The sequence below is a fragment of the Gymnoscopelus microlampas genome (assembly GCF_963454915.1).
Source record: "Gymnoscopelus microlampas genome assembly, chromosome: 11".
NCBI lineage: Eukaryota > Metazoa > Chordata > Actinopteri > Myctophiformes > Myctophidae > Gymnoscopelus > Gymnoscopelus microlampas.
This window is the reverse complement of record NC_139948.1, coordinates 25,672,317-25,685,228: the sequence shown is the minus strand read 5'-3', so window position 1 is coordinate 25,685,228 and position 12,912 is coordinate 25,672,317. Positions and strand designations below refer to the sequence as shown.

General features: G+C 40.8%; 2 protein-coding genes across 2 annotated transcripts in view; both read right to left on the bottom strand.

The window, feature by feature from the left end:
- Positions 1-695: 695 nt before the first annotated feature.
- LOC311054894 (gamma-aminobutyric acid receptor-associated protein-like) lies at positions 696-1,061 on the bottom strand (the record flags this gene model as incomplete). The annotated part of the gene is made up of 1 exon (XM_084070894.1): positions 696-1,061. One exon carries the CDS (start codon positions 1,059-1,061, stop codon positions 696-698), a length of 366 nt encoding a protein of 121 aa, XP_083927020.1.
- Positions 1,062-11,972: 10,911 nt separating this feature from the next.
- Positions 11,973-12,912, bottom strand: part of LOC311054893 (desumoylating isopeptidase 1-like) — a 5,942-nt gene continuing 5,002 nt past the window's right edge. The window contains exon 6 of the mRNA XM_084070893.1: positions 11,973-12,857. Coding sequence (XP_083927019.1) covers positions 12,767-12,857 — 91 coding nt within the window. The 3' untranslated portion in view covers positions 11,973-12,766. The remainder of the gene's footprint in view (positions 12,858-12,912) is intronic.

Below are 12,912 nucleotides of genomic sequence, written 5' to 3'. Positions count from 1 at the left end.
AGGACACTGCAACGACCAGGCACTAGCTACTTACACTACTGTCTCTTCACCTCGTTTTCTTTTGAGGTGCTTGTGCATAGCACTTGTGTGCTGCTGTAGTAGCTAGGGCCATTTCCAACTGGAGATGAATGTAAATGATGCATCGGTGCATTAGACTCAAATTGACGCACTTATGTAATCTATGTTATCGATTATGCTGATAAACTTGACCTTGATGTGTCGTTCCAGCGCTTTTGTCCGAAACGTTAATGGACTGTTTATTCAAAGTATACAAGTTATATGCATGGAAAGAAGTAGCTGTGACTTCGTAATTATTGCAGGATTATGATGTGTTTCCTTTTTCTTTTGTGCAGCAGAGCAGTCTTCTGTGTCAAATGGTTGGATTCAATTCAAACAATGACTTCTCTGCCCTAGTAATGGTTCCTCTCAGTAGGTGGTGATCGCTCGTGAAGGCTCACTTAATACCTGTCCGATACTGCCCTTTCCCCCTTTTTTTAAACCAAATTCTTTATGCCTACGCCGGCCGACAGCTGTGGCCATGTTTTCAGGTTTCCACTCTGGTGAGATGCAGTCCAACAAACTCCCCAAAAACCATGACTGAATCAAAGCCGGGAACTCCAGAGTGCTGAGCTGGATTTTAATATTTCAATGTAGAGTTAAATGGTTGAGGGGGGGTGATGATGATGATGACGAGATCACATTTCCCTATGGTCGTTGCCATAGACGCTCTCATCATTGTAAGCAATGTAGAGGAAAAAGTCCTCTTCATGGTGTTCCTGGTACAAATGTCCCATGGAAGCAGAGGTGGGTGGAATGACGTTGTTTACAAAGAAGAAGAGAGCATCCTCATCACGCAAGTGAATTCTTTTCCGGATGTGAAAGTAAAACTGGCCAACTGTCAGGTCAGATGCGACAAGGTATTTGTTCTTGTCCAGATCTATTCTTGCTCCGGGGGCTTTCTCCACAATTACTGGCAACCTATCTGGATGCTTCGTCCTCATTGCCTTGGCCTCGGACTTCCTTTTTTCAAAGGGGTGCTTCTCTTTGTATTGAAACTTCATTGTCACTGTCAGTTGTGATTTGGATATACTGACTGAATTAACACTATTTCTAACTGTTAGCTGTAGCTGTTTTACTTGTGCGTCGTTGGCTGTTGTCCATATTTATGCTGAGCATCTTATATGCTGATGTCAAAACTGTGATGATCATCAGCCATATCCAAATATGGACCTCCATATCGATGAACAGAAGTAGCCCAGATAGTGAAACAACATGAAAAGGGAAAAAGTAGCTAACCCAAAAATGGGTTTAAATTCCAAAACCCTCCTAAGTTGGTACATCACAGCTGCATGCTGTACTGACATCATAGACTTGCCTCAAAGGGCTCTGACAATAGGTACTGCCGTAATAATACTGACGTCATAGATCAGTGGTTCCCAGCCTGAGGTCCAGGCCAAGTAGTCCAAAATATTACTTGATGTGATATCAGTCCAACTTCTCATACAAAAATATTTTTTCAATACGTTTAAAAAATCACACCCAGTGTGAAGTGGGCGGTGTGTGGTCATCACAACATGACTCACTTTAAAGAAAGGATAAATGACTTTTTTTAAAGTCCATACTGCTATTCATAGGGCTGCACATGTGTCATGTGTTTCGCTAGCCAATCACAGTCCTGAATTTGCAAAGTCAGCCAATCACATTACAGTTAGTGGTGATGACACTAGCTGTAATGTGATTGGCTGACTTTGCAAAAGTATCGATTTGCATTAACAATGGAAGGGTTAGGGGTATACAATGCGTTGTAGACTATTGGCCAATCACGGTGCAGGATTGGTCGGTGTCCAAAACTCACTTATAGGGGGCGGCTACACCGCCCCAAAAATAGCAAAAACGCGTGGGCTTTTTTCAGATGAGAAGGGAGGCTCCAAGGATGACTGATAGATGACTGATATCACCTCTGCATGTACTGAGGTCATAGACCGGCCTGACAACGGTTAGTATTGACGTCATAGATGAACTGGGGAATGCTGTAATTTCCATGTTATCCTGCTTTCTTTATAGCAGCACACTGAATGTCATCTCTTTGTGTGTGAGAAGGTCTTTGGAACATTACAAAGAGATCGGTCTGTGAAGTGAATAATCAAATCTCGGCTCGTGTGAGGGAGCACATGAGTAGCTACCAAAGTGGATTATTTCTTTTCAATTACACACAGATATGAAGAAAATGTCCCAGACCCTTGCCCTGCAATGCCCTCTTATAATGCAGATCACATCTCACCAATGTACCGCTCTATCAATAAAGTTCTAACCTAAAAGGTAGAATAATGTGAATATCTGAGATGAATACAAATTAGGATCAACCTTACGATCCTAATACAAATTAGGATAAAAAAACGTGGTTATCGTGTGTGTGTGCATGCGTGTGCGTGTGCGCATGCGCGTGCACGCGCGCGCGTGTGTGTGTGTGTGTGTGTGTGTGTGTGTGTGTGTGTGTGTGTGTGTGTGTGTGTGTGTGTGTGTTTAATGTGTGTATTATATGTATGTTGCACATGAAAGAAATATCATGCCTTACTGTGGTTTTGTCATTTGTGTGTTTAATACACTGACAGACAGAATGGCAATTAGCCAGACACACAGTCATGCAGCAAGTGTACATTGCTTGTGTGCCATTTCTGCGCGTGGGTGTGAGTCTGTGCACGTACTCTGAGGAATTGTATGTTAAAGTTAGAGAGCAGAGAGTCAAGACAGTATCTACAAGAGTGTCAAGGCTGTGAGTCTATATGCACAGTAAGCAGCAGAGAGGAGGAAGATAGGGATGATTTAGAATGATGGAGGTCGAGGAACAAGGGCATGCAAGTTGGTGGCAGAAAGCGGAGAGCGATGAGAGTATAGGCGTGAGGAGCGGAGGAGGGTTGGATGAAGCGAAGAGGAGCAGAAGTGCAACCAAGCAAAAAAAAGAAATCCACGGGTGATTTAGAATCTTAAAAAAGAAAAGGAGGAGAGTCAAGTTATGAGGGAAAGAATAAGAGATAGGTGGGTGTAATGCTTAATTTATACTACTATTTTCAGCGAGCAGCACGTTGCATGACTAAATATAAATCAGGCTTGTTCCTCACATGTCTAATTTTATAGCTTTTCCTTCCCTATACCACCTGAGATGAAAATGGACTGGAAGGCTACTGAGAGAACACATCTACTGTGTGTGTAGCTGCTGTGTGCATCAGTTATCCTATTTGCAATCTGCCTCCTTAGTGTGGCTTGATGCCAGCACTTCATTAGGATTCATTATGGATACCAATGGCAAATGAAACTTTAAGCCACAGGGATTTGGTTCTCAAAGTACAGTAGGACCTTGAGGAAGAGGTGAATGCCCAGCTGTTGCCTTGAAGCACTCATCTTCCTGTGTCTTGCTTTTTCTCAAAGTCAGAATTATAATCATACACGACATTACTAGCAAGCGGTTAACATGTCTGAAAATCACAAGTTATGTAGCGCTATATTGGATCACTCCAATATGATATATCCCTCCGCGGCTCCGAGGCATCCGAGGTAGACTAACAGATTACTCCGTATACGGGGTGTACTACCCAAATACCTACGCGGCACACCCTTCTTCCTCTTCCTTTCGTCTGCGCGGGCATGATGAAGGTGGACTCTGGAACTCGGCAAATAATTTTTGCATGGTAAATTTATGTGCAGAAGTATATTCAGCAGCTATTCAATGGCTTGGTGGGGCTAGTCCCTCCATTTGAGTGCTTCTGTTGTCTCTCCGCTCGATTCTGGCTTTGTGCGGTCTCGTTTAGGAGTTTGTCATTTGTTTGCGGGTTACCCGTACACAAACAATTGGGCAATACACGGTCTGGTCAACCCTTTATTGTGTCGCGGAGGGCTTCTTGTCCTTAATATTTTCTCTGTTTACCGAAAACCTCCTGTTCTTTACTTCGGGTATCGCGTCTACCCTGTACGAAGTTGTGGGAAGCTGTGTATTGTTAGCTTTGGCGGCTTGCAGTTTTTTTCCCAGAGTTGAGACACACACGCGTCTGTACGTGTTACACATGCTCACGTGTTTTCTCCTTGCGGCTGTGCCGTATTGTTACATCGCGAACTTGTGCGCTCCGATGAGCAGGTTATAAGATCCCTTTAGCCATAACGAGTGAGCCAACCAAGGGTGTGCTTTGTGTTAACCTTGTGCATTCCACGCCAAAGGGTCTGAGCTTCTTGGCCTGTGTGGGGACGTACACATTCAGGTCACAAGCACACTATACAGTCTGTTTTATCCTCCTTGTATAAGGCCACGGGCTAATACATACGTGAAGTGGGAGCCTGTGTTACACAGTGGTTTGTTACATAGGTCTGTCTTCACCTTGTATAAGGCTAAGAGCTTACAAACACAAAATATAAATATATACGAAAAATACTTTTTTTTCCACGTTTATGGCAGATATGGCTTTTCTACTGTGTGGCTTGCCCACATATATGCTGACACCTATATGTGGTTGAGTCTGTGTTGTGCAATGGTGGGTTAACACACACACACAGTTTTGTACACCCCGGTTACGGCTGGGAGCTGTTCAATTACAGTGTTTTGGCCTCCATATAGGCTCTACTGTATATACGGTGAGCTTGGTGAGTATAAAAATATATACTGTACACTGCTTTTTCACCAGGGGTGTGGCTGCCTTTTGGGCGCAGCTCCGGGGGGTTCCCCTGTCTGGTGTCTGTGCCTTGGCCAACTGGATGACACCTGGCACTTTTGCTCGGTTCTACCGTGTTGATGTGGTCCCTTCCGACCAGGTGGAACAGGCCGTTTTGGGGGTTGCCTCCGCTTCTGTGGAAACGGACAACAGCTCTTTGTAGTGAGAAATTGAGCTTGATCCCTTCTTGGAGGTGTGTCTGTGCTTTGTTCTTTTTTCTAGATTCACCGATTAATCTGGTACTGTGATATCATATTGGAGTGATCCAATATAGCGCTATATACATAACAATGGTTACGTACTGTAGGAAACCACGGTTATGTGAGCGATTGGATCACTCCAATCGTCTTGCGGTGATCTAGTGCGCCTCGAAAGGACACAAGGAAGAAGGGTGTGCCGTGTAGGTATTTGGGCAGGCGCGTATTTACCTCATTTTTTGGGCAGGCGCGTATTTACCTCCGTTTACGGATATATCATATTAGAGTGATCCAATCGCTCACATAACCGTGGTTACCTACATAACCATCGCTCTTAAGGGCCTTTCTGTATGGAGTTTGCATGTTCTCCCCGTGTCCCCGAGGGTAGGTACCCTCACAAAAAACATGCAGTAGTGGTCTCTATACTGCCTCCCCCTGGCTTGATGGAGGGGGAAGGAACTGGTTGTTCTTTCCACGCGCTACGTCCTACCAGGGAAACTCCCCCATGTCAGGTGATAAGAAGTGGCCTGCTCACTCCTCATGCATTGAAGGAAGCATAAGCTCAGTTTGGGCTCTCTCCAGGCTGACAGAGGAAGAGTAGCGCCCAGTATTACAAGCTTAGGCAATTGGTGAAAAATGGGTTACAAAAAAAAATCTTTCTTTGTTTTCTTTCTTTTCTTCTTTGTATGACTTGAAAAAAAACTATAAATCAGAACACAATAAACTAAATAAATATTACTTTCTCTTTCTATCTCTCTCTCTCTCTCTCTCTGTGCATGCAGGTGTAAGTGTAGTGTGTGTGTGTGTGTGTGTGTGTGTGTGTGTGTGTGTGTGTGTGTGTGTGTGTGTGTGTGTGTGTGTGTGTGTGTGTGTGTGTGTGTGTGTGTGTGTGTGTTGTGTGTGTGGGGGTGTGTGTGTGTGTGTGTGTGTGTGTGTGTGTGTGTGGGTGTGTGGGTGTGGGTGGGCGGGCGGGCGGGCGGGCGGGCGTGCACGTGTGTGTGTGAGTGTGTGAGAGTGAGTGAGAGAGAGAGAGAGAGAGGGGGGGGGGAGAGAGAGAGAGAGAGAGAGAGAGAGAGAGAGACAGACTGAGAGTGTGATGAGTGATGGTGGCATTTGAAGTGATGCCATAACTTCATGTCACGCTAACAGCTCGGGACATGAACACGACCAATACCCTTTAGCACCAGACATCTTGTCAAGCTGTTCCAAGCAACCACCATTGCTGCTTCAACATTACAGCAACAACAGCAACTGCACAACAGCAACCTCCATCCTGTGACTTATTAATAAAGCTTGAAAAGACAAGGCTGCCTAAAGGTCGTCTCCCTACCATACACCCATATGGTATGGTGTATGGTGGCAGTGGCTCAGGAGGTAGAGCAGCTGTCAGGCAGTAGAAAGGTTCACTGTTCGATTCCCGCCTCCTCCTGGCTGTGTGTCGAAGTGTCCTTAAGCAAAACACTAAACCCCTAACTGCTCCAGATGAGCAGGTTAGTGGCTTGCATTTTAAAGCACATTTGAGTGGTTGGAAGACTAGGAAAAGTGCTATATAAATGCAGACAGTCCATTTAAGTCCCATTTATACTCAACATTGAGTATGTGTACGGATACAGATGGAGCCTTCTGTCCATTTTTTGCTTTCATTTAAACCGTCTTTCTGCACAGATAAACAGTACCACCATGAATCGTGAGGGCAGCCATCACAATTGATTATACTACATCTAGTTCATGCAAGACACGACTGGCATAACATTTTGAGGAGAGGTTGTGCAAGTTGATGAGAGCTTTATATTATAATATGATGTCCCTTCGTCCAGTCACAAGGACAGTTACAATTACAAATCAGTTCTTTCTTAACAGCTACATTATTATGAGCTCCTCAACCATTTCCATGATTGTTGAAAACTTTTGACTCTGAACTGCCCTGGATTGAATAATTTATCAACAAGATTGTTAATAAGGTAGTACAGTCAAAGGTTATGCTAAAAGGATTACACAAAAAGCCCCAGGGGGGATTGCTTAACATCCATGCCAAAGTAAAAAAAAAACGCATGTAGTATGTGAGCAGCGCCAGTGATTACATTGTTTGAAGCGGACATACTTATATTCATCATTTGAAACTATCATATTTATTTTCATGCATAAATGGAGTATAAATGGCCCACAAGTGACCACCATATTTATTTGGATTGTCCATGTCACATTCCAATTAATTACTTAGTCACATCATGGGTACCATATTCACTAATAACTACTATGGATTTTAACATTAGGATTAAGTAATAAGAAGTTTCTGCATTCAAGTTGAACAGTTTAGACAGCCCTTATGAGTAGAATGTAACATAATATATAATAAATATAATATAATTAATGTAATATAGTTATAGGCAATCTGGCAGTGAATTCCGTTTCACGTACAGTAAGGAGTTCTTATGTGTACGCTGCATCGCCCTTATGTGTCATTGAAGGCATTTGTCAGCACAACATGGGGCCTGCTGTGACTCAGTGGGGTTTGTGACAGACAAAACCCCACTGTAACAGCTTTACTACGATCCAACACCACCCTTGAAGATGGAGGGAAGGTTAACGTTTGTCAAATGTCAGAAAAGCACTCTCAGGTCTGGCACTAACATGGCTGATTCAGCTACTTAGCAGGGTATAAAGAACAGCCAGAGAGCAAGGAGATGTTCAAGGCCCTGCATGTATTTATTATCCATTCCTCACAGTAGAACCTAGGGACCATTGACCAAGTCTGTCTGACTTAAACAGTAATAGCTGCAGCTTTTAATATCTTTAGCATTTGTTATGTATTACGAGCTGTAGTAATTCAATATTGCTGTCACATGACAACAACCGTTTTTTCATATTTTTGCATTCAGAGTATGCTCCCCCATCCAAATCTAATTCTTAATGGTCATAGCTACCGCACAACATAGCTAAAGGGAACTGCTATTGGTTATTGTCCTATTCTGAGGGCTTATAAGAATTTAAATTGATGGGTTTGTAGAATACATCAAATTAAACTAAATTAAGTTAAACAAGAAAAAAATAATTATTTGACTATGTTTTTTACTATTATTTTGTTATGCCTTTTTGCCCTTCTGGTATCATAAGTCACAGATATGTATTTCATCCTTAGGACTTTGAGGTATAGCTTAATGAAGCATAATGCAATAATTCAGAGGTTACAACTGAAAGGAACATGCTCAGTACAACCATAGTTTTTCTTCTTTTTCTCTTTTTTTTACTATTTGTCGCATGGAGTTGGTGGTTGAGTACTTTGTTCAAGGCCAACTTGAAATAATTTGTTGAGGGAGGGAGACAAAGGCCTTATTGTCATCCTTCCTTGCTTAGGTTTCCCCCAAATGTCTTGAAATTCACACCAGTCCTATTTTACATATCAGACGCTAGAGACCTAGAGATAGAGTGACAGTGCCACTTTGTGGATGATTCAAGAATTTCTGCGGTACTACAGTCTGTTGCCATCCTGTGGTGGTTTGTCCACCACCTAAGTTCTTTCATGCTGAAACCCCACTGGTGTGTATTTGTGTCTTTTTAGTGATTACATTGTGTTGGAGACATGCATCTTACAAAATGTAACTGAAATGTATCATAGTATTTGATGTATGCAGTAATGCAACAGTACATTGTTTCCATCTTATAGCAGTTTTCCCAGCTACCCACCCTGTCTTTCTCCTGACCACAATGGAAATAAGCTTCCAAGCTTTCTTGTGTTTATGGGCATCTGTCATCAACTGTACAGTGCATGTGATTTCTCAAACAACACACAATGACTTAATTAGTGGTGTAATATGCACAGAACTGTCTGTGATTAGGCTATGTATCAGGCAGAGTGGCCACTTTATTATATCAATTTGTACAACATATTTTGGATGTACGTTACTTAATTTGAAATGAATAATAACACATCACATAGTAAAGTTTGAAGTGAACAGATTTATGTGGTGGCACAATTACAAAACATGAACATACCGTACAATGAAACAATGTGCAAAAGTGCAAAAACAACGCTACATAACATGACTTCTATAGAGAATAATATATTAATCCTGAATATCAATATTAACATGATCATGAATATCAATATAAACATCTCATTACAGGTATCAGCAGCAACTGGATTTATAAATGATAAACTTTAGAATATATAACACGATTAACGTTAATAAGGGGGACCTGTCACTGGTCAGTTTAGCTTATAAAGTTTCTTGGTAAACAGTAGGCTGTTAGTGACTGACAGTGAGTGAGATGAATACATGTATCCAGTGGCAACCTTGTGGTTCAAGGCTTTTAAAGGGCAATTCCATCTAAACTAGGCTAATTTTCCTTCAAATGTATAAATTGTCCCCACATTCGTTACCCCACCCCACCCCCTCCCAAAACAAAAACAACAGAGAAAAATACCTACTCACAGTTTAATATTAAAGTCAGCTTTGCATTAACTTCTGCATCCTAAAATGCTCATCTACTAACTGTACGCATGTATGGAAACATACCATGCATTACCGTGATCTATCATTGAATTACCCTGACAAATTACAAATCTAAGCAGTCACATCTGGTGCCATACAACAACACTAGAGGTATTCTAACGGCATCATTCGTATAGTTGTAGTGAGCAATAATTATTTTTAACTTAAAAATTAGAAAAGCCTAGAGGAGAGATACAGGTAAAGTTACATCAAAATAATAACTATAATTGGAGTAACACCTGCTGTTACAGAGTTCATACTGTGAAGGTTGCTATTGCTATAGATTGGCTAGTATTAGCATGGGAGCCGTCCCGTATGATTTGTATAACTGAATCATGATTTGAGTATAGATTCAGTGTCTTTGACTCAAATCATGACTGAATCACTCTTTTAATTAGCATAAAATGTAGCATATTCTATGATTGGTGTTGTAGAGTTGCATGTGTATTGCACTTTGTGATTTAAATTACAGACTAATGGCATGAACGTAATATTATTGTGACCATGTATGTCAAGATTTACTGTTGTAAATAGACCATCATATTAAGAAACTTAACTAATACAAACCACGTCATGTGAATTGCCATGTGCTCTATGATTAATAGGTTAAAAACCTTGATAATTACTCTAAAGCCTGATTTATACTTTGCCGTTTGACACCGTCGCACACAGTTGGAGCAAACTGATTCTTACATATTTCATTGCTGTGGTTTTGCCATTCTCATGCCATTCAAATTGTTCTGTGCTCTTCTTATTTTACTTGGTGAGCTAGTTTTGACACATTGTCCATTATATCGAAGCCATGCTAGTTTACTATCATTCAGTTTAGTTTGTGTTTAAGAACTGTCAATGACCCTTTCCTTTCTACTGCACTGGATGCCAATTAAGAATATGGTAGTATGGTGATATCTGTCTCACCAAAAATAGCTGATCGTCTATTTTCGAAAATAGCAGATTGGCTATTTCGGAGCACAACACTGCCATACGACAGAGTCAAATTAAGCATTCAAGGTTCAAGCATGATGACTAAAGCCAAGCTGAGGGAAGTGAAGGCACAGAGGTGTATTGTACTCTATATAAAACACACTCTGGTGGCTGATGGGATTGACAGACCCATATTTGTCAAGGAGCATACTTTCTTGGGCAATGTTCCTGTCAAAATTATTGAAAATGAATTGTCTGGTGTACTGCCATGTTTAATCCAAAGAATAATAATTAAAAACTGTTCTTAGTTATTCTTAATTACTCTGTCGGCAGACCACTGGGAATCATGTACAAAACTCATGTTCAACATATTCCCGCATTCCTGACTAGATCAAATCAAAATCTGAATGCAGATTAACTACGATTGCCTTCTATTTCATGGTTCCACCTTTGTATTCCCTGATTAGAGATGGGAGCATTTTGACCAATTATTGCTCCAGACAGATGAACTGGTTGCAGCTCTCTTATGGGACTAATTTGTCTGGTGAGCGGGGAATGTGAACCATGGAAAATAAATCACACTTCAGGTCCAGATAACTCTCATGTGCCCAATCATTAAGAAGACATAAAATGGATCTCCTATGAGACTGAACTACTGTACTGTAGCCCAGTAAAATCTGACTTTACAATGGCTTTATTTCAATGTATTAGCCCGTGTATTAACCTATTAATATGCAAAAATAGACTACTGCCAAACCATGAGGTACAAATCCTCCAAATACAATACATAAAACAATAAACTATCAGACCATATCATTACACTGTAGACGTTGCATGTTCACTGTATTGATACACCCTTATTATATCATATATCTATACCATGAAGCTTTTCATTTAGCAGTTAGTTTATTCTGTATTTTTCCAGAGGTTAATACACTCCTTTATACACTGTAATAAGGCAATTGTAAACATTATACTCTCCAGAGGATGTATAAATGTCTCTCCTCTACTATTAAGCAAAATGTATATCATATGATCGCATTGCTCACCAAAAATAAAGTTATTTTACATGACCGACACTATCAGTATAAATTAGGGTTTAGAATCTCCATGCTGCTAAGCATAATTTTGTGCACGGCTACTTCATGTAAAATGAATAACTGTGTGACATAGGGAATGATGAGATGAGGTCTTTAGGTAGCAAATAATTAAAACTAAATTAAGTTACACTCATAGAACCCCAAAGAGAGAGTTCCATGTACAAGAGCACTGAAGCTTCCAAGTATTAAAAAGAAAAAACAGAAAAATGCATATGTAAAATCAACCCATCATCAGACTCACTGAGATTCAGCCCTATTTCCCCCACTATATTTCCCCCACTATTTCCCCATTATTAACTATAATTAAAACGTATCTATCTATGCAAGTATGGACAAGATCCAGGTTAATTCCACTGCAGTTGGCAGCCACATCTCAGCCAAATACTTGCCAAAGGTAAACAATAAGTAGACATTTTTTGATGTGTCAATGCATTGTAGAATATATGTCTTTTTTTTTTTTTAGCATGTATATTTGCTATTATTGTCATGTTATCTGACCCTTCCCTTTGCTTATTTCTCTATTATTATGACTATATTTTATAACAGAAAATCATAGGGAGCTTATACAGAAAATTATTTTACCCATTCTTTCACACCTGTAAACTTTGGGGACAATAAAGTTGAAACTACTGTATGAAAAATACATTTCATTTCATTTTGGTAAGTCATTGTCAATTACTCAATTTCCCCACGAGTGCAGGTCCCGTCACTCTCTAGGTCTTCCTCAGACGAGCCCAACCCCCACTGTTGAGATAGGGAGGATGTAGACCACCAGGTGAGGCTGATAGCCAATTTTTCCACTTTTTTGTATAAAAAAAGGTCATTTCCTGTCTCTTGTTTATACTTGAAAAAGACCGAAAGGGTCGAAACGTTGTATCTGCTGTTCTTGTCGCAAATAAAAACTTGGAGCATTCAATAAGTGAGTTGCGAGTCCCCGCTTTGTTTTCATGATTGTGTTCTTACAGTTTGGCTCAGCACCAAGAGACAGGGGATGTGCGTTATTTTTTCTTTAAATGATGATGTAGACCACCACATGCAAACTCTGATGCATGAGCCACCAGCAGTTTCTTTTCACCTGAAGAGCTTAACGTGTGCTGAGGGTCGTGCCTTCATCTTCCCCAGTTCCCCTTCCTGCAGAACAGGCACCCCAACCAATCTGTTGGAGTCACTTTAGTGCAGTGAAGGTCACAGTCCCCTGCCTGCTTTCTACATATAAACACTAACATGAAACCTTTTTCACAAATACTCAAAAATAAGAAAAAAAAGAAGAAAAGATTTGTTCTAAAATTCCTCTGACTGACTGACTACAATGGAAGTGACCTGGAAATTGTTTGGTGACTTTGGGTGTGCTTCATTTAGTTGTGACGCCCCCCGTTGATGACGTTACCGCCAGGAGGGGCAATATGGATGGAGTCTAGAATGGGCCGAAGTATCTGTCCAAACGGCCTACAGAGAGGGAGGAAAAATATGTGAGAAGATTTCATTCCTTTTTAGGGTTTAA